Here is an 18,905-nt window from a genome sequence, read left to right on the forward strand (position 1 = left end):
TCAGATTCACCCTCCTCCCCCAGACCGTCTCTGGGGACCAAAGCGACTCCTGCATTCCAATCCTCCAGGGATACAGGAAAGCCACCAATCCCCTTTGGGTCTAGAATAAGGACCTTGAAAGGTCCGGGAACAGAGTCATCCAGCAAAGACCTCCCCTTCCATCTGTGAGGGCCTGGGACCCGAGCGCCAGAGGCAAGCGCCGCCGCCCGAAGGGTGGGCGGGGAGTCCGCAGGCCCGGCCCAGGCCCGGCCATCAGCAGCGAGGCCAGCGCGGCTCCGCGGCGGCCAGAGGCGGGGCCGCGCCGGGGCGGGGCCCGGGCCGGGGGAGGGGAGCGGGCCCGGCCGCAGCCCAGAGCCGGGAGGGCCACGGCCACCGGAAGAATCGCTGTGGCCAGCCGAGCCGGGAGAGTGGAGAGCGGAAGCAGCGGCGGCAGGCGGCGCTGGGACCCGGGAGAGGCCGGAGAACAAGGGAGCTGGCGCCGCGGCCGGCCGCCGAGCGGGGCTGAGCCGCTGGGCCGCGCCGAGCGCCGCCGCCGCCCGAGAGGCCCGGCCCGGCCGCCCTAGCAGGCCGCGCGCGGGCCACCCGGCCCGAGGCCGGAGCCATGGGCGAGACCAAGATCATCTACCACCTGGACGGGCAGGAGACGCCGTACCTGGTGAAGCTGCCCCTGCCCGCCGAGCGCGTCACCTTGGCGGACTTTAAGGGCGTTCTGCAGCGACCCAGCTACAAGTTCTTCTTCAAGTCTATGGACGATGATTTCGGGTGAGGACGGCCCCGGCCTGGCCTCCGGGGAGCCCCCGCGCTCGGCTTCCAGGGGCCGACGCGGCCAGTTTGGACTTCCCTGGCTATGTTGACTTCTATCCCCACTCGCTGCAAAGAGGCGACTCGATCCATTGGAGCTCCTCTCTGCTTTTGGGGGGTTGGAGTTCCAGTCCTTTAGAGACTCTTAATTCTCCTCTCGGGTGTGGGGAGCGTCGTCCGAGGCCCCCAAAGCAATTTAGTTCCTGCCAGTCAAGCCCCCTCACCTCCCTAGAGGCCAGTGGCCCACATAGACAGACACACCCCCCCTCCACCCAGTTCCAGAGTCTTCAACCCTCCTCCTTCCAGGGAGCCTCCTTTTTAACATAGTTTTGGGGGTATTTGGCCCCGGCTTGCCTTCCCTATCTTTTCAGCTCCACAACCCAGAGCCATATTTGGAGTATCCCGCATCCAAGGGCTATGCTGTGGGAACTGGGGAAAAGGGGAGTTGATGGTGCTCCGCCAGGCTGGAAGCTAGGGCCTGCAGACCTTATGTTTATTTACCGCCCATGTGGGCTGATGGGGATGATGTGGGCTGATGGGGATGATGTGGGCTGAGCAGAGTGCCTGCCCCGAGAAAGAGACCTCACTAATCCAGGTGGTGATCTTCCTTCCCAATTTTTCCTCCAGATGGTGGCTCAGGGAGAGACATTGGAAAGGGCCTTAGAGCCTGGGTGGGAACGCCAGGAAGAGCCTCTTGGCACTCTCCATGTACCCCTCGCTGGTGGGGGTCTTCCCCTCTGCCCAGCTACAGGGCTTTGGACAGGCAGAGTTTGGAAGCAGCCACTGCCCCTTTAAGAGGGGTTGGAATGTTGCAGCCGGAAGGTTCTGTAGCAGCTGGCCTGGGCGGGGGAGCCTGGCTGATCCCCCCCCCTCCAACTCCCAGGGGACTGGGGGAGGGGGAGGCCCCCACACTAGCCTGCCCTGCACTAACTGGGCGCTGGGCCTGGAGGCCACTGGGAAGGCCTCCTTGGTCCTCCAGGCCTGAAGGCTGCCTCTCCAGCCCTAGCCTGAGGCCCGCATTGCTCTTTGCAGCTGAGGCCTCAGAGCTGAGTCAGGGGAGATATTCTTCTCCCCAGTGTTCTTCAGCCTGGCTCTTCTCCCCAGACCCAAGCCCTCCTGGCATCAGGGAGTAAAGCTCCTTCTGTCTGCTGCCTGGCATGTTTGTTGTCCCCTTCTCTCCTGGAACTCAGAATTGGATGAACCCATGAAATCGTGTGTGTGAAAGTGCTTTGTACAGTGGGGAGTATACTAGGTAGTTTCTTTCTATTCTTGGTTCTGTTGTTCTTCCTATCCTGGAGTGGGGGCTCCTAGTGTGGTGATGATTGTCTGGTTTCAGTCTGAGGCAGACATGCCTGATTGGAAGACTGTAAAGAGAATCAGTCGGGAAGCTTTGGAGATCAGGAGGTGGGTACTTCAGCTTGGCAGGCAGGAAAAAATAGGGTCCGAAAGGACTGATGCTGCCTTGGGGTATAGGATGGGAGAAAGTCATTCAGAGCCCTCTATGTTGGGACCAAATGCCTTGAAGAAAATTGAAATAGGTCTGTATCAACATCCCCCATCTTGTCCCTGCCTTCTAAGCAGACCATTCTGTGCTGCCTCCCACTCTCCCATGGCTTCTGTTAAGCCAGACCTAGCTGCAGTTATTAGAGGGCACTCATTACATCCTCTTACGGTTTATTTAATATTGTTCTTCAAATTTACTGTTAACCCTCTCTTTTTTTTTCTAAGCTTGACCCACTAATAATACAAAATCAACCACAGATCTCATTTTCTGTTTATATTTCTTTCTAAATTTTGTTATAAGTAAACATTGATCTAAGCAATATTTATCATGTACCCCCTGAAGTTATCTTGCATACATCAATGGTACTTGAAGGATATTAGAGTTGACTGTTTTAACCTTAAAGGATATTAGAGTTGACTGTTTTAACAGGATTGAGAATAATGCTAAAAATAAAGTGGAGAAACTGGGCATTGTGGTGCATGCCTCTAATCCCAGCAACTGGGGAGGCTGAGGCAGGAGGATTGCAAGTTTGAGGCCAGCCTGAGTTAACAAGACCCTATCTCAAAATAAAAAAGAAAATGAACTGGACATGTAGCTCAGTGGTAGAAAAATAGGACATTGATGGATTAAACAATTTTAGCCCCAGAAGGGTAAATGAGTAGGAGACCTGGTAGGGCTATCTGGTCACAGAAAACTAGCCAAGGAGTGTATATACAGTGTGTTTATTTTACAAACTTTTTTAAATGGTGCTTACACTGTGCCAGACACTGATCTAAATGCTTTGCAAATCTTTACTCACAGAATCTTCATGATAGCCCTATGAAATAGTGGTACAAACCCCTATGAAATAGGTGGTACAAGTGAGGAAATTAGAGCACAGAATGCTTAAGTAACTTGCCCAAGGTCACACAGCTAGTAAGTGACAGAGCTTGGCTGACATCAGTAATCTGGCTCCAAAGTCTAAAACCTTAGTCAAACAGGGTGTTTGTTTTTTTTTTTTTTTGTAGGTATGATTGTTATCACCATTTTACAGATGCTCCTTTTCTGGGAGATGGTGGATTTGGCAAACTGGGGAGGTGGATAGGGCTACCACTTATTGAGCCCACACTAGGGACCTCTGTTGACAGGAGGGAAAGAGCATTAGAAGAGAAAGACTGCTGTCCTACCAACAGTCTCTCCACTCCAGGCTTACCCTCTGAGGTTAGGATGTGAGATCTGAGGACCACTCCAAGACCCATCTGACCGCCACAAGTGTTTGTCAAACCCAGGGTAGGCCCAGCCCTCTTATGTGGAGTAATGGAAGAAGGATAAACATTTTTAGCACTAAGGAGATGGTAGATAAAGAATGGGGTCCCTGCTGCTAATCTGACCTTGAGCTGTGGGAGGGGGTACCATAGTAAGTTAGGAAACTGTGTTGCTTCCTCTCCATATCACGACTGCTCTGTCTCAGGACCTTCTGCCTGGGACACTCTTCCCCTGTCTTCTCTAGGTTCAAATCCCTCATCCTTACATCTCCACCCAGTTCCTAGCCCGTTTCTGACACCTAAGTAAAACTCAGCAGATGTCTATCCAGTAGACACACCTGTTGCTTTGAGGCTCTAACTTCTCCCCTCTTGCAATATGCTTACCAAATCTACCCACTGGATTGTAACCTCTCAGAGTCTAAGGCAGGCTCCAGGCCTGGTGCTTCATACAGTCCTGTAGTATCACGGGACCTAAAGCCCATGGGCTCTTGATAAAGCTTGAGTGTGCGTGTGATACTAGGATGGAACCCAGGGGTGCTGTACCACTGAACAACATTCCCACCCCTTTTTAATTTTTTTTATTTTGAGACAGGGACTTGCTAAGTTGCCAATCATGGGCCTGCACTTGTGATTCTCCTGCCTCAGCCTTCTGAGTAGCTGGGGTTACAGGCATGCACCACTGCATCTGGCTCAGCAAAAGCTTTTTATTTGGATGAACGATGAATGATGAGAAGATTTGTTTGGTCCCTGCTTTTAGAAACTTACACCTAGTTAGAAAGAGAGTGTGAATCTCACCAAAAGTTGGTAGAGTTCGTAACTGTTTTATTATATGCCTGACCATGCATTTAAGAATCCCACTTACTAGGACAAGTCAAAGCCTTGGAAAAGTTAGGATGGGAGGGCTAATAATGGGAGGGAATTTGAATGTATATTTATCTGACTCCATGGGGGGATGGGAGACAGGTATTAAAGAATGAGACTGTGGGGCGCGGGTACATGAGTGCTATGGAACCCTGAGCCATTCAGCTCTATGGTAGAAGAGTACAGGCTGTCTGAGGTCCCTCAAGGCTGCTGAGGATCAGCTGATCATTGTGAGTCAGCAGAGCCTTGGCGACCTGTCGGTGACCCCCAGAAAGAGAGGAAACATCTGTAGTGTGGAGCAGAGTGGTGGGGCCTGCTAGGGGAGGTCGGGGAGACTCAGCAGCAGTTTCCCACACAGGGAGACCCTCTCCAAAGTAGGACATACAGTCCATGCACATGCACCCCCTTTTCCTTTCAGCTTTGGCTCTCATTTGAGTCTGCTTGGGGTATCCTCTGGCCAGATTGGTTACCTCTCTGTCACTTCTTTCCAGCCTATTTTGTCTCTAGGCTCTCTGCCATCACGAACCCGAGCAAGATGATTTGGGCTGTTCTTTTAGGGTCGCTGTGGGGTTGGAAATGGTGGGGAGCCAGAGCTGGATGGGAGGGAAGAGGGCAGGCTTGGCCTGGGAATTTGGCTTTGAGTCCAAGAATGTGAGCATCGTAAGGAGCCAAGCACGTTCCTGACTCTAGGCAGAAGCTGCTCTAAGAATGAGGGAGGAGTGGTCTTCCCAGCCTCCTCCCTCGCTGTCATCCCTCTCTGCTCAAATGTACCATGTGTTTGATAGTCTTGACAGTCCTCAAACTTTTCCATTCTCTTCCCTGCCCCAAACCTAGCCAGTGTTTGACTTCTTACCTCACCACGTTCCTCAAACCAAACTACAAGCCATGACCACATCCCATACCCTGCATGCCCCATATCAGTATCCCCTCACCACCTACCTCCTCATAAACCCATGCTACCTTTATCATTGCACAGGAAAGAATGTATAAATGTATCATTGCACAGGAAAGAGTACAGTGGGAAGAGTGTAGGTTTAGTATCAAATGAGCCTGTGATTGAATTCTAGCTCTAACATCCATGAGCTTCATGACCCTGGATAAGATACTGAATGTCTGTCAGTTTCCTTATTCATGAAATATGGATCATATTGTCTACATAGGAGACTGATGTGAAGATTGTATGTTCTAAATATAGAGATAGAAGCTGGTATAATAGGTAAGAATAGAGACTTTAGAGTCAGACTGACCAGGGTTCAAATGTGAGCTCTTAGTGTACTAGTAGAGTAAGTTTAGGTGAATTACTGAACATATTGAACCTGGTTTCCCATCTGCCCCAACCTCATAGCATCGCAGTATTAGATGAAATGATATAAGTAAAGCACCTAGCAAAATGCTCAGCCTATTATGCTTGCTTAATAAATGAGAGCAGTTGTTACTATTAGTTATCTTGATGGTATATAGAAGATGTTTAGTAAACACCTTCTCCCCTTATTTCTTAATTTCCTAATCTCCTTGTCCATACCTCCTAGAACAATGTCAGGATTCCAAGTTGTAAAGGGAAGATCAGTAATAATTGTATCTTTTTTTGTTTGTTTGTTTGTTTAATTTAATTTAATATTTTTTATTTGGTTGTAGTGGTCACAATACCTTTACTTTATTTATGTATATTTTTTAATGTGTTGATGGGGATCCAAGCCAGTGCCTCATGCATATTTGGCATCACACATATTTAGCAAGCGCACTACCACTGTGCGCACTACCACCTGTGGTGCTGGGGATTGAACCCAGGGCCTTGTGCATGCAAGGCAAGCACTCTACCAACTGAGCCATATCCCCAGCCCCCAATTTTGTCATTTTTTAAAAAATATTTTTTAGTTGAAGATGGACACAATACCTATATTTATTTATTTTTATGTGGTGCTGAGGAGTGAACCCAGGGCCTCACACATACTAGGCGAGCGCTCTACCACTGAGCCACAACACCAGCACAATAATTGTGTCCTTTTTCCCAATTTGGGACTCTGAGGAAAAGAGAAAGTCTAGCCCAGGGAAGCCATATTGGGGTTGGGTAAAGCACTTTGGGGGTTATAGGAAATGGTATGACCTCTAATGACTTAGAGGATGCCCCAGAAAGATAGCTGGCCCAGCAGAGCTGGTGTCTTCCTGGTGGTGCTAAAGAGATGTCCCTGGGTCACCTCCCTTATTCCCATTTGAACAGTCTTGTGCTGGTAGCTTAAATCACGGTTTAGGATGGAGTACAACTGGGATTGCGAGGACCTTCCATGTACATGCCAGAAAGTTCTCTCTGACATCCCTCTTTCCCTGCAGAGTTGTGAAGGAGGAGATCTCAGATGACAATGCTAAGCTACCCTGCTTCAATGGCCGGGTGGTGTCCTGGGTAAGGAGGCCTCAGTTTCTATCCGCCTGCATGCCTGTGCTGGGTTGAGGGAGGGAAGGCATCACTGAGATCGTAGCTGGGAGTTTTATGCTTCAGTATCTGAATTTTCCTTTAGTTTTCTAACTGAACTATTTCTCACCCCAGCTTTATCAACTTTAATGAAAAGTGGGAGTGGTGGGAAGGGATGAAGGGAAGAGACAGAAACACATGTGGAGATAAAAATATCTCCTATGCCAGTAAGATACCTGCTGTTACCTGGCGACCACTGCCTGGGACCACCGACCCTTTTCTCCATCCCTCACTCCACTTGAGCAACCCATGCCTCCAAGAGCCCCCTCAACTTGGTTCTGGGGCCACTCCTCACCTCAGCTGCCCTTGCACAGTCCTGTCTCTTCTCCCTGCTTCATTCTCCCAGGCCTTCATGCCCTGCCAGAAGCCAACTCCCCATCCCCATCTCCCTGGTGCCCCCTGTCACATAGATCTCACTCAATGTCTCCCCATCAGCTGGTGTCAGCTGAGGGCTCACACCCAGAGCCAGCCCCCTTCTGTGCTGATAACCCATCAGAGCTGCCACCACCTATGGAGCGCACGGGAGGAATCGGGGACTCCCGACCCCCATCCTTCCAGTGAGTACGAGCCGAGAGTGGGGAGGGCCCATGGGAGAGGACTGCATCAGCTCAGCCCAGGGCTGGGGGAGGGAACCCCCAGCCTGCCCCCTCCTCTACCAAGTCCTCTCTTCCCTGCAGCCCTCATGCTGGTGGGGGCAGCCAGGAGAACCTGGACAATGACACAGAGACAGACTCCTTGGTATCTGCCCAGCGGGAGCGGCCACGTCGGAGGGATGGCCCAGAGCATGGTGTGTCTTCCCAAATAGGATTGCCTTCCCCACCCCTACTCCTTTTCCACATCTTTCCAGTCCCACCTCTCTGCCCTGTTTCCTGAGCTCTGGCTATGCCTGGCCCCAGAGTAGCCTCTGGCCTGCGCCTCTCCCCTCTTTTCCCCTGAACTAAGCATAGTGTGAACGCAGCTGCCTCCATCTCCTGCAGCAACCCGGCTAAATGGAACTGCAAAGGGGGAGCGGCGGCGAGAGCCTGGTGGTTATGATAGCTCGTCCACCCTTATGAGCAGTGAGCTGGAGACCACCAGCTTCTTTGATTCAGATGAGGAGGATTCTACCAGCAGGTGGGGCTTTAGTTTCATGGGTACTGTGGGGCAGGTGACCCCAAGGAGCCCTAAACCCTGAGGATACTGGCTCCTGGGAGGGATGTGGGCTTTGTGTTGGGCACCTGGGCCCTGCAGTGCCTCTTGTAGAGCAGGGCTGGGCCAGCCTGGTGGGGAACGACTGTGGGCCCCACAGGTTCAGCAGCTCCACAGAACAGAGCAGTGCCTCACGCCTGATGAGAAGACACAAGCGGCGGCGGCGGAAGCAGAAGGTCTCACGGATTGAGCGGGTATGGGGCCTGGGATGCTCAGGATGGGTGGGGGCAGATTGTGAGCCCTTTCCAGGCAGGCTCAGCTTGTTCTTCCTCAGAACCCTTCCCTTTGGTTCAGCATCTAGAACCATAGAGGGTGAGGGGAGTAGTGCTGAGGAGGAACCAGGTAGGAACAATGAGTTCCTGCCACCCCCACCTGCAGCTCAGGGCCTCTGTCTCTTCCAGTCCTCATCCTTCAGCAGCATCACAGACTCTACCATGTCTCTCAACATCATCACAGTTACTCTCAACATGGGTGAGTCTGGGGAAACAATACTCTTGAGCACCTACTGTATGCCAGACACTGGGCAGGTATGAGGGGTTCTGGGAGACACAAGATTTGAACTTTACCCTCAAAGAGTTCTCTTGAATAAACATTAGCTGAAACTTACACAGATCACTTCAGTACTTCATGGTCAGAGCTATGACAGATATAAGCACAGAGAGCTGTGGAAGTAGAAATGGCACCAGGGAAGCCTTCTTGGAGCAAGTGGTTTCTGGGTTTCCTGCCCCTTGCCATCTTTAGTCATTGCATCCTTGCTCTCTAGTTTCTGCCCTAGGTATTCTTTGGTTTTTCCCCCTGCTTTTGGTTGTGGTCTTGGGAAATGAACCCTGATGTATGCCAGGCAAGTGCTCTACCACTGAGCTATATCCCCAGGTCTCACTGAATTGCTGAGGCTGGTCTTGAACTTGAGATTCTCCTGCCTCAGCCTTCCAAGTAGCTAGGGATTACAGCTGTGTACCACCACACCTGGTTCCAATAGACTGTATAAAGGAGATAGCTGGATGTAGTGAAAAGAACCCAATTTGAGAACTTAGAAATCTGAGTTTGAATTCTGCCAATTATTGGCTTAGAAAAGTCACTTAAATTCACTAAACTTCACTTGCGTGATCTGTAAAGTGAGACAAAGAGTCTCTGCACCACAGCCAGCAAAGATTGAATGAAATCATGGGTAAGTGCACTATATATACAGTGCCTGATTTGGGCTTAGTACATGTCAGTTTTTGTCCCTTTCCACCCTGTTCTAATAAGGTGTTGGTAATTTGGATAGGACTCTTGCCCTTATCAAGCTGTTAAATTACTTCCTGTAGAGAAGTATAACTTCTTGGGCATCTCCATTGTGGGCCAAAGCAATGAGCGTGGTGACGGAGGCATCTACATTGGCTCTATCATGAAAGGTGGGGCTGTGGCTGCTGATGGACGCATCGAACCAGGAGATATGCTGTTACAGGTATCATTGCCCACCCTGGGTGGTGGTGGTGTGGATAGAAGGTTGGGAGGAGTCCCTGCCCTCTGGAGGAAGACTTCCTGACCCACAAACTCAGCTCCCCTGCCTCTCTCCCCTGCATAGTCTATTACCCAACTCCTGGTCCTCTTTCTTAGGTAAATGAGATCAACTTTGAGAACATGAGTAATGACGATGCAGTTCGGGTACTACGGGAAATTGTGCACAAACCAGGGTATGAATGGAATAGAGCACTGGGGAGGATGGGGTAGACATTTCTGGTTATCATGCAAGAGGCTTTGTCTGGCCTCCACACATTCTACCCTCAATCTTTGTTTTCAGGCCCATTACCCTGACTGTAGCCAAGTGCTGGGACCCAAGTCCACGTGGTTGCTTCACATTACCCAGGAGTGAGTAGATGTAGGGGGAACTCATTCTTAAAGCTGATATCTGTGAGCCCTTTCCCTCATTTCTGCTGTGTTTCCCTGAACCCCCACACCTGCCTGTTGGGCCCAGAAGTGGTCAGGGTGAGCAGCCTGTGACTCCTCATCCTCCCTGCAGGTGAGCCCATCCGGCCCATTGACCCTGCGGCCTGGGTCTCTCACACTGCAGCCATGACGGGCACCTTCCCTGCCTATGGCATGAGCCCCTCCCTGAGCACAATCACCTCCACCAGCTCCTCCATCACCAGCTCCATCCCTGACACAGAGCGTGAGTGTCTAACCCTGTTCTCTGGGCAGCAGACAGAGCCAAGTGGGAGGACTGATGAGGGGCAACGTAAGCACCCGCAAGAACCAGAGAGGGGATGCCACTCATTCCAGTTACCTCACACTGTGATTTCTCCCAGTGGGCACTTTATGGATCTTCACTAAATATTATTTGCTTCTGAACCTGCATTGAACCCAGGGAGCCTCAGTTTCCTCTTGTAAAATGGGACTATTAATATATACTTTACCAGGTTCCTATGGGCTCAATAAGAAGCTATAAGTGAAGCACCATTGGTATGTGGCATAAAGTAAGCATTATGGCTTACTAAATGGGTGCCATTTTTATTATTATACATGTAGGCATTGTGCTAAGTACCTTCATTTATGTAACTGAACTCAAATATCCTTGTAAATAGATATTAAAATCCCCATTTTTATGGAAGAGAAAACTGAGTGTCCAAGAAATCAGTAATTTGTCCAGCATTGATCTGTAATTATTGTTTGGTATAGCCGGAATGCAAATTCTTATTTACCTAACTCCAAAGCCGCTTTCTGCCTCACCATTCTGCCTCCCATCTCCAGGCCTAGACGACTTCCATCTGTCCATCCACAGTGACATGGCCGCCATCGTAAAAGCCATGGCCTCCCCTGAATCAGGGTTGGAGGTCCGAGATCGCATGTGGCTCAAGATTACCATTCCTAATGCTTTTATCGGTGAGAAAGCCCCATGGAGGGATGAAGGATTGGGTAGGGAATGAACAGACAGGGCAGGCCAGGGGTGGGGGACTCAGTAACTCCTTTGGGCCACTCCTTTGAGCTGGAACCAGCCCCAGCCTCATAGCTTCTATGAGGCCAGCTGAACCCAAATCAGATGGGCCTCCCAATCAACTGGCAGCCTTATCCTCAGGCTCAGATGTGGTAGACTGGCTATACCACAATGTCGAAGGCTTCACTGACCGGAGGGAGGCCCGAAAGTATGCCAGCAACCTGCTGAAAGCTGGCTTCATCCGCCACACTGTCAACAAGATCACCTTCTCTGAGCAGTGCTACTACATCTTCGGAGACCTCTGCGGCAGTACGTGTTTCACTGACCTTCTTGCCCTGCCTCCTGGTTGGGAATGGGGAGTGCCCAGGGATATGGCAGCAGACTCCAGGGAACATAGATGGGGCTCAGCAGAGATGGGGCCTGATTCAAGGCCTGAGAATTCTGTGGTGGAAACAGTCCTATCTAATCTCTTCACCTGCCCCACATCTCTTCTTGGGCCTGGCATGCTCTAAGTGCCTGTTCTGTGCCTGACAGTGTTGGTAGTTTCTAAAAGTATTATCTCACTCTCTTGCTGGATCCTCATAATTCCCCCAGAAGCAAGGAGGATTACTATCCATGTTCTCAGATGAGGAAACAGATTTCTCAGTGTGAAATAGTCTGCCCCAGGTCTCACAACTAGTAGCATAGGTGTTAAGCCTCAGATCCAGTTTCTTCTCACTACCTGGGCTGCCCTAGGTGTGTGGTACTTCAGAAACATTTTCTCAGTGATGCTAAACAGAGTACCTGCCCTTGGTCTCTGAACCAAGGAGGATCTGGAACTGACTAGGGTAGGATCTGCCTCAGACCCCTGAAGGCAGGCTGTGCTATAGGATGAAGCTGGAGAAGCTGTCGAGACCAGATGGCAGAGGATTCTGTAAGCCATACCAAGGAGTTTTGACTTGATCCTGAGAGGGCACAAAAACAGTGAAAGTTCTTAAGTAGTAGAGGTCTACAAGGAACCTCCTTTCTCTTTAGCCTGTGGATAATCCTTAGGGTAAGGAGTTCTTAGAACAGGATAGCACTGCTCAGGGCTGGGAGCTGAGGTCCACCCCCAGCAGCCACCTCTGCCCAATAGTGCCAATAGGTATCTAAAGCTAACTCTTAAAATGCTTCAAGTTAGGGCTGTAGTTGTAGCTCAGTGGTAGAACACTTGACTAGTATGTGTGAGGCACTGGGTTTGATCCTCAGCACCACATAAAAATAAATAAAAATACTGTGTCCATCTACAGCTTAAAAAAAAATGCTTCAGGTTAGGTTCTAGTCACTAGAATGTTAGAATGACTGATCCTTCAGAACACAGTCTGTGGGAGGAGAGTAGGATCCCTAGCCCTTAGCAATTCAAGTATGGCCCCAGGGAGTAGTGATAGATGCATAAGATTTTGGAATTTGGCAGTTCTATGTTCAAATCCTAGCTTCATCCTTACTGTGTGAGGTAAGAGTAAGTGATCTAGCCTCTTAGTGTATCTGTAAGATTCTATAAGATGGAGATCTCATAGGAATTTTTTTTTTTTTTTTTTTTTTTTTTTGAGAATAAGATGTATGCTCTTAGTGTAGTGTATGGCTCATGGTAAATATTCTATAAAAGGGGATCCGTGTTTATATATTTAATTGATTCCAAAATGCACTCTTTTTTCATATTTCAATATCTGAAATTGGAGTACATCTTGTAATCAATAGCTTCTTAGATTCATTGAAATGTGGTTATTATTTTCATCATTAGCAGAACTAATCCCTGACCTTCAACCTCCAGGGACACCTAAAGCTTCCAAGGCAGCTATGGCCTTTGCTCAAAACATTGTTTCTTCCCTAGGCCTACCCGGATCTTCCACCCAGGGCCCGAGGCCACCCAAGGCCCAACTCAGGGTGATGCTGATAGAAGAGCCTTTTCCTTCTCATTTGGCCAAAGCTGAGAGTGTAGCAGTGTGGGGGCCTCAGTTTCTCCCCAAGAGCACACAGTTACTTCCCAGGATAATAGCATGCAGGATAAAGTCATCACCAGCTCTTTGGAAGTGAGCAAAGAAAGATTACTGCTTCCCTCTACCCTGCCTCATACTGCTGCTGTCCATTTGACGGATTGATAGCTTGGCTGGCAGGTTCTACAGGCCACCTCAGAGCCCCTCTTCCTGATTTTTCCTTGCAGGGCTGGGCTGACTCACCTGAGGGCTTGGAGGAAGAGCTCATTTGTATGAGCCACATACAAATGTAATTGCCCTAGAGGGCAATTACAGTTCTCTCAGAGCTGTAGAACTTGTAGAGGTGGTGTGTGAACAAGGGGTATCCCATTATGCTCACTTTAAGGTAGTTCTAGCATTGACACAGGCAGCCTTGCTCTTAAGGAACACACAGTTTCTCCCAGGAAGCCAGAGTCATGAAATAAGTGATGATAGAATGAGTTGGTGCCAGGCCAGAGGTACCCATGTTGTTCTGTCTGGCCCTTCCCACCTTATGTCCAGCCACACCCCAGCAGTACCAGGAAAATGTGATAAAGGCAAGGGTCTTCTATAAGGGGCCTCTAAAAGGCCCCATGTTCTGGGCTTCATATATATATGGACAGGGTAAAATTTCACTACCATTTCCCCAAACTGTCCCCTGTTTCTAACTAATGACTTCATCTGGAGAGGTAAAGAGAAAGCAAGCAACTCTTAGTTTCTGTTCTGCCTATAGTTTAGGTTGACCTCAGGCTGCTCTTTTAACTTCTCTGGATTGACTTTCCTTTTCTGGAAAAGTGAAGAACTCCTGTATGGGTCGTGGCAGTCTTTGAGGGAGATGGAGTGCTGTGTGGTATGCTTAATGAAGCATAGGTGTGCAGTACCTACAGAATGTCTTTCACATTCCCTGACCTAGGACCCTCTAAGTGAACAAAAGAGAAAAAGGCTGAATAGCAGTCTTATCCCTTCTTTCAGTCCACTGACAAGGAAGGAGAGAGCACTACAAATTTTGAAGGGTCCTCCCAGGTTCTGGGAGTTGGATATTGGGATTGACCCAGAATCTTAAATGATGACTTGGGTTTCCTGAGGAGGGTCTCCGGGGCTGTAGAGGTAGTGGCCAGAAGTTGTGCAGAAAGGGTGAGCTCTCTGGCTTGTGCCATACCTACTCTCATTCTGACCAGAAACTACCAGTGTTGCCTACCACCTGACCTAGGCCAGGAACCCCTCTCCTGATCAAGGAGTCCAGGGGACAGGGAATAGACTCGGCTTACCCAGCCTTTCCTCCACAGACATGGCCAACCTGTCCCTCCACGACCACGACGGTTCCAGCGGTGCCTCTGACCAAGATACGCTGGCCCCTTTGCCACACCCGGGGGCTGCCCCTTGGCCTATGGCTTTCCCTTACCAGTACCCACCACCCCCACACCCCTACAACCCCCACCCAGGCTTCCCGGAGCTAGGCTACAGCTATGGTGGGGGCAGCGCCAGCAGTCAACACAGTGAAGGTAATTACGGCGGAGGGAACCATGGAGGGAGCTACAGGTGAGTCCAGGGTGTCAGCTCTGAGTGCTCCCCACCCCGGCCCTGCTTATCCTCCACAGGCAGTCGGAGCAGTGGCTCAAACCGTAGTGGCAGCGATCGTCGGAAGGAGAAGGACCCAAAGGCTGGAGATTCCAAGTCCGGCGGCAGCGGCAGTGAGTCGGACCACACGACACGCAGCAGCCTGCGGGGGCCACGAGAGCGGGCACCCAGTGAGCGCTCAGGGCCCGCGGCCAGTGAGCATAGCCACCGCAGCCACCATTCACTGGCCAGCAGCCTGCGCAGCCACCACACGCACCCAAGCTATGGCCCTCCAGGAGTGCCCCCTCTCTACGGCCCCCCAATGCTGATGATGCCCCCGCCGCCTGCAGCCATGGGGCCCCCAGGAGCCCCTCCTGGCCGCGACCTGGCCTCTGTGCCCCCAGAACTGACCGCCAGCAGACAGTCCTTCCGCATGGCCATGGGAAACCCCAGTGAGTTCTTTGTGGATGTGATGTGAGCAGGACCTCTCCCCCACTGCCATCCCACCCCGCACCCGGTCCCTCTCTCCAACTGTCCGTCCGTCTTTTTTACTTCGTCTGGTACCTGAAAGGGAAATAAATGCAACTAAATCCAGGCGCGCTAGCTAACTACTCGCTCGGCGCAGCCAGGGCAGGGTGTATCTACCAGTCAGCTCTGCATTCCCTAACCCGGCTCTGGCCTAGCTTGTTCCCTCTGCTCACTAACCTTAGGGGGACTTCCCAGGATCCTTCATGTCCCCGAGTCCTCACTTGCTGGTGCTTACTTCCCTCTGCCCCATCCTCACACACTTTAGGAGCTGACCCCAGTGGTGTCCTTGGGGGGGGGGGGGTACCCCTTTCTCCCTTTGTTCCCCCTTCATTCATTCAGCTACACCATCCTGGTGTTAAGTCCACCCTCTCAAGCATGTGTGCAAATCTCTTGATTTTGCCCCATAGTACTGACACCAAAAAAGTTACTTCATCTGCCCTACCTAACTCTCCCCTGCCTGCTGCCTCAGTCCTGCACCTGAGCTATAGTCACCCTTCAGTAGCTATTCATGCTGTTTACCCCTGCCTGTACCCATTCCTAATCAGAAGCCAGAAGGCCCCCTCAGGTGCCCAAGCAGCTAGTGGCTTCCAGAGAGCATCTCTGCTGGATCCCTTGCTCCTATGCCTGACCCATGTGCTGGTTCCATCAGACCCTAACCCTACTAACTGGCAGGCTCATCTCACCTCCCGGCTGAAACATTTCTTTTCTTTCTTTTTTCCTCCCCCAATTTTCCCTTGGCCTGGAGCAGCCAAGAATTTCGGGCTGTTTGACTTTCTGTGAACCCCCCAGCAAGGGGAGGCCCAGCCTCCGAGGAGACCAGGAACCCTGCTTCAGGAGCCCCTCGGGGCTTCCCAAGGATGTCCAGCCCCTACACCCACACTTCAGTATTGCTAGGCTTCTGGGAAGGGCCTCAGCCTTACCCATGCACAAGGTCTCTGTTCTCTTTTCCATAGAATATTCTTCCCCTCTATATCTCTCCCCTACCCACCCTCTCTCTGTCTCTCTCACACACACACACACACACACACACACACATATACAAATACACACAGGTGCCTATGCAAGTTCACTTAAGCCTCAGGGCTGGACCCTGCCCAGAGGGCTGGACCCTCTCTCCAAGTCCTTTCCTAGATAGTGGGGCTGGTCCCCTGACTTTCCTCTCCCCTTCCTCATAGCCCTCAAGCCACATATCCCCAACATTTTCCTACCTGGATAAGCCTATAAGCTGAATCTCAGGCTGGGCTCAATAGAGAACTCTCCAGGTAACTGACAGGCCATCTCACACATACCCCAACACACACACACACACACACACACACACACACATACATACCCACTTCCAGTTTGCACACACCGTGACACTCCAGAACAAGGACAGGAACCCATAGGTCAGTTGGGAGTTGGGCAAGAGGGCTTCCAGGACTTTCAAACAGAGTTCCAGTTTTTTTTTTTTTTTTTTTAACCTTATTCTCCACTTTAAACAAATCACAACTTTCTCTTCTAGCCTCTGCTTTAAATTCTCCTGACTTGCCCAGGCTCCCATATTTTTAGGGACAGGGTGTCAAGAGTAATATGAAATCCTTAGCCCAGGTTTTAGGGCAAACCAAAGTAGGGGCATTTTGACATTCTTTCATACAACAAATACTTCTGGGGTTTTAGTGAACAAAGTGCTGTGTTGGACACGTGACTCAATCTTCCTTGCCTTCTGGAAGCTTCGAGTTTACTCCCAACCAGGCTGTGGCTTCTTCTAGCCACCACTACAGGGCCATCTCCTGTACTCCTCTAACTCTGCCTCGTCTTGCTTTGTTGAGAACACCTCCACTATACTATACCTTCAGTGTCAATTCTTACATTGTTTCTTCTTTGGTCCACTTCTCTTTCTTCTGTATTTTTTCCCAAAATGGTGTCATCAATCCTGATGTCCTCAATTGCTGCTGATATGCTGGTGATTCCCAAATATATAACCCCAAATTCCCTCAATCTTCAGATCTGTATTTTTATTAACCACTGAACATCACCACGGACATGTCTATATGGACTCAAGTCATGTCCCCAACCAAGTGTGTTCCTTCTGAATTCCTGTCCTGGTGACCATCACAACTACACAGGCACACCAGTCAGAAACATTTACAGGCTTAAATTCTTTCTTGTATCTTACCAGTCAGCATATCACATCTTTTTCACTCCAACAATCTTTCTGAATTTGGCCCTTTCGTTCCCCTTTACCTCTAATTTACCAGAGCCTGGGATTTGGAGTCATATTGTTCTGGGTTTGAATTCCAGCTCTATTTCCTTTTGGTTGCGTAATAGGAGAGTTATTTAACCTCTCTGAGCCTCAGTTCTCTCGTATGTAAAATGATGATAATAATACCTACCTCACAGGGTTGTTGTGAGGATTTAAATTAGATATTGTACGAAAAGTGCCTAGCACAGTGCCTGGCACATGATAGAGTAGGTGCTCAATAAATGGTAACCATTATTATTATTATCATGATCATTATTATTTACTCAAAATTGGCAGGTATTTACAGTATGTTTGGAAGATAAAATTCTGGCAGAGGTAGAAGTGTAGAAGTGAAGCCTTGAATGCTGCTGGTTAAAGGATTAGAAATGCCTGCTTTCTGTCACTTAATGGAATCAGGATGTAACCACAGTTTGAGAGAGGCCAGATCTTCATTCCGCTAAATCCTGACCTCTGGCAGAAGGCTGCTAGGGACAGTAAGGTTCACAATCAGTTTTGCCCCTTTTTCCTTTTTGCCCTTCCTTCCTGCCATGACAGTTTCAAGCCTGCCTAGAGAAGGCAGTAGGCTGTCTCTGTCTACCAAAACAGAAGAGCTATCTCTGGTCCTCAATTCCAAGATGACAAAAAAAAAAAAAAAAAAGAAGAATGGTCATGCCAAAAAGGGTTGCAGCCATGTATGGCCTATTTGCTGCAGGAACTGTGCCCAGTGTGTGCTCAGGACAAGGCCATTAAGTTCATCATTCAAAACATCCTAGAAGCCCCCAGCCATCAGGGATATTTCCAAAGGGAGTGTTTTTTCACCACTTCTGTGCTTCCCAAGCTGTATTACTGAGTTATGACATTTATAGCAAAGTGGTCAGAAATCCATCTTATAACATCCAGAAGCACCCAACACCCCCACCCTGATTTAGAACTGCCCCCGCCCACTACCACTAAAGCCCATGAAAGAAGCTGGGTCCTTAAAAGTGAAGAAAAGCTATCATGGGGGGGGTGGGAATTATAATTCAGATAGGGGAGAGAGAGAAAGGCAAACAGATTTTCTTCAGATCCAGGCATGTATTTCAGATTCCATGGTTGACTGTCTTCTCTCAGGTCAGATGTGAAGATTAATTCTGTTCATCAGGGAATTTTGAATCCCATGTCCAACTAAGTACAAGTTACCTGCGATTTTTTTAAGCCCCAGTTGCCTGGGGCTGAGGTTATGGCTCAGCGGTAGAGCGTTCGCCTTGCATGTGCAAGGCCCTGGGTTCCATCCTCAGCACCACATAAAAATAAAGAAAAATAAATGTATTGTGTCCAACTAAAATAAATAAATAAATATATATATATATATATATATATATATATATATGAGTTGCCTGACACTAGAAGGTACACACACAGGCATAGCTGAGGAGGGCACTGACACATTAAAGTTTTCGCTAGTTTCTTCCAAAATTTGCCTCCTCTCTCCCGTTCCCCTTCTTTGAGTTTTGATCCCCAGGAAAAGGCTCTATAACTGGAACAAGTAAGAGAAAAGTATGGGAGAATCACAGGTGGTATTAAAAAGCAGTAAATTCAGCACTGACACTTCTGTCGAGTTTTGCGTTTGTGTGTAAAGTGAAGACAGTCCTTGGACTCTGGAAACAG

The 18,905-nt window shown here is 49.6% G+C and overlaps 1 protein-coding gene across 1 annotated transcript; it reads left to right on the forward strand.

Moving 5' to 3' along the window:
- Window positions 1–361: 361 nt before the first annotated feature.
- Window positions 362–17,519, forward strand: Dvl3 (dishevelled segment polarity protein 3). Its single transcript, XM_071615150.1, has 16 exons — window positions 362–762; window positions 6,739–6,808; window positions 7,313–7,434; window positions 7,555–7,664; window positions 7,855–7,990; window positions 8,166–8,259; window positions 8,467–8,536; window positions 9,373–9,512; window positions 9,665–9,741; window positions 9,849–9,916; window positions 10,068–10,217; window positions 10,796–10,927; window positions 11,121–11,288; window positions 14,236–14,451; window positions 14,548–14,958; window positions 15,783–17,519. The coding sequence occupies exons 1-16, from the start codon at window positions 602–604 to the stop codon at window positions 15,812–15,814; spliced, it is 2,157 nt and encodes a 718-aa protein (XP_071471251.1). The 5' UTR covers window positions 362–601; the 3' UTR covers window positions 15,815–17,519.
- Window positions 17,520–18,905: the final 1,386 nt, after the last annotated feature.

The sequence above is a fragment of the Marmota flaviventris genome, chromosome 8 (assembly GCF_047511675.1).
Source record: "Marmota flaviventris isolate mMarFla1 chromosome 8, mMarFla1.hap1, whole genome shotgun sequence".
Classification (NCBI taxonomy): domain Eukaryota; kingdom Metazoa; phylum Chordata; class Mammalia; order Rodentia; family Sciuridae; genus Marmota; species Marmota flaviventris.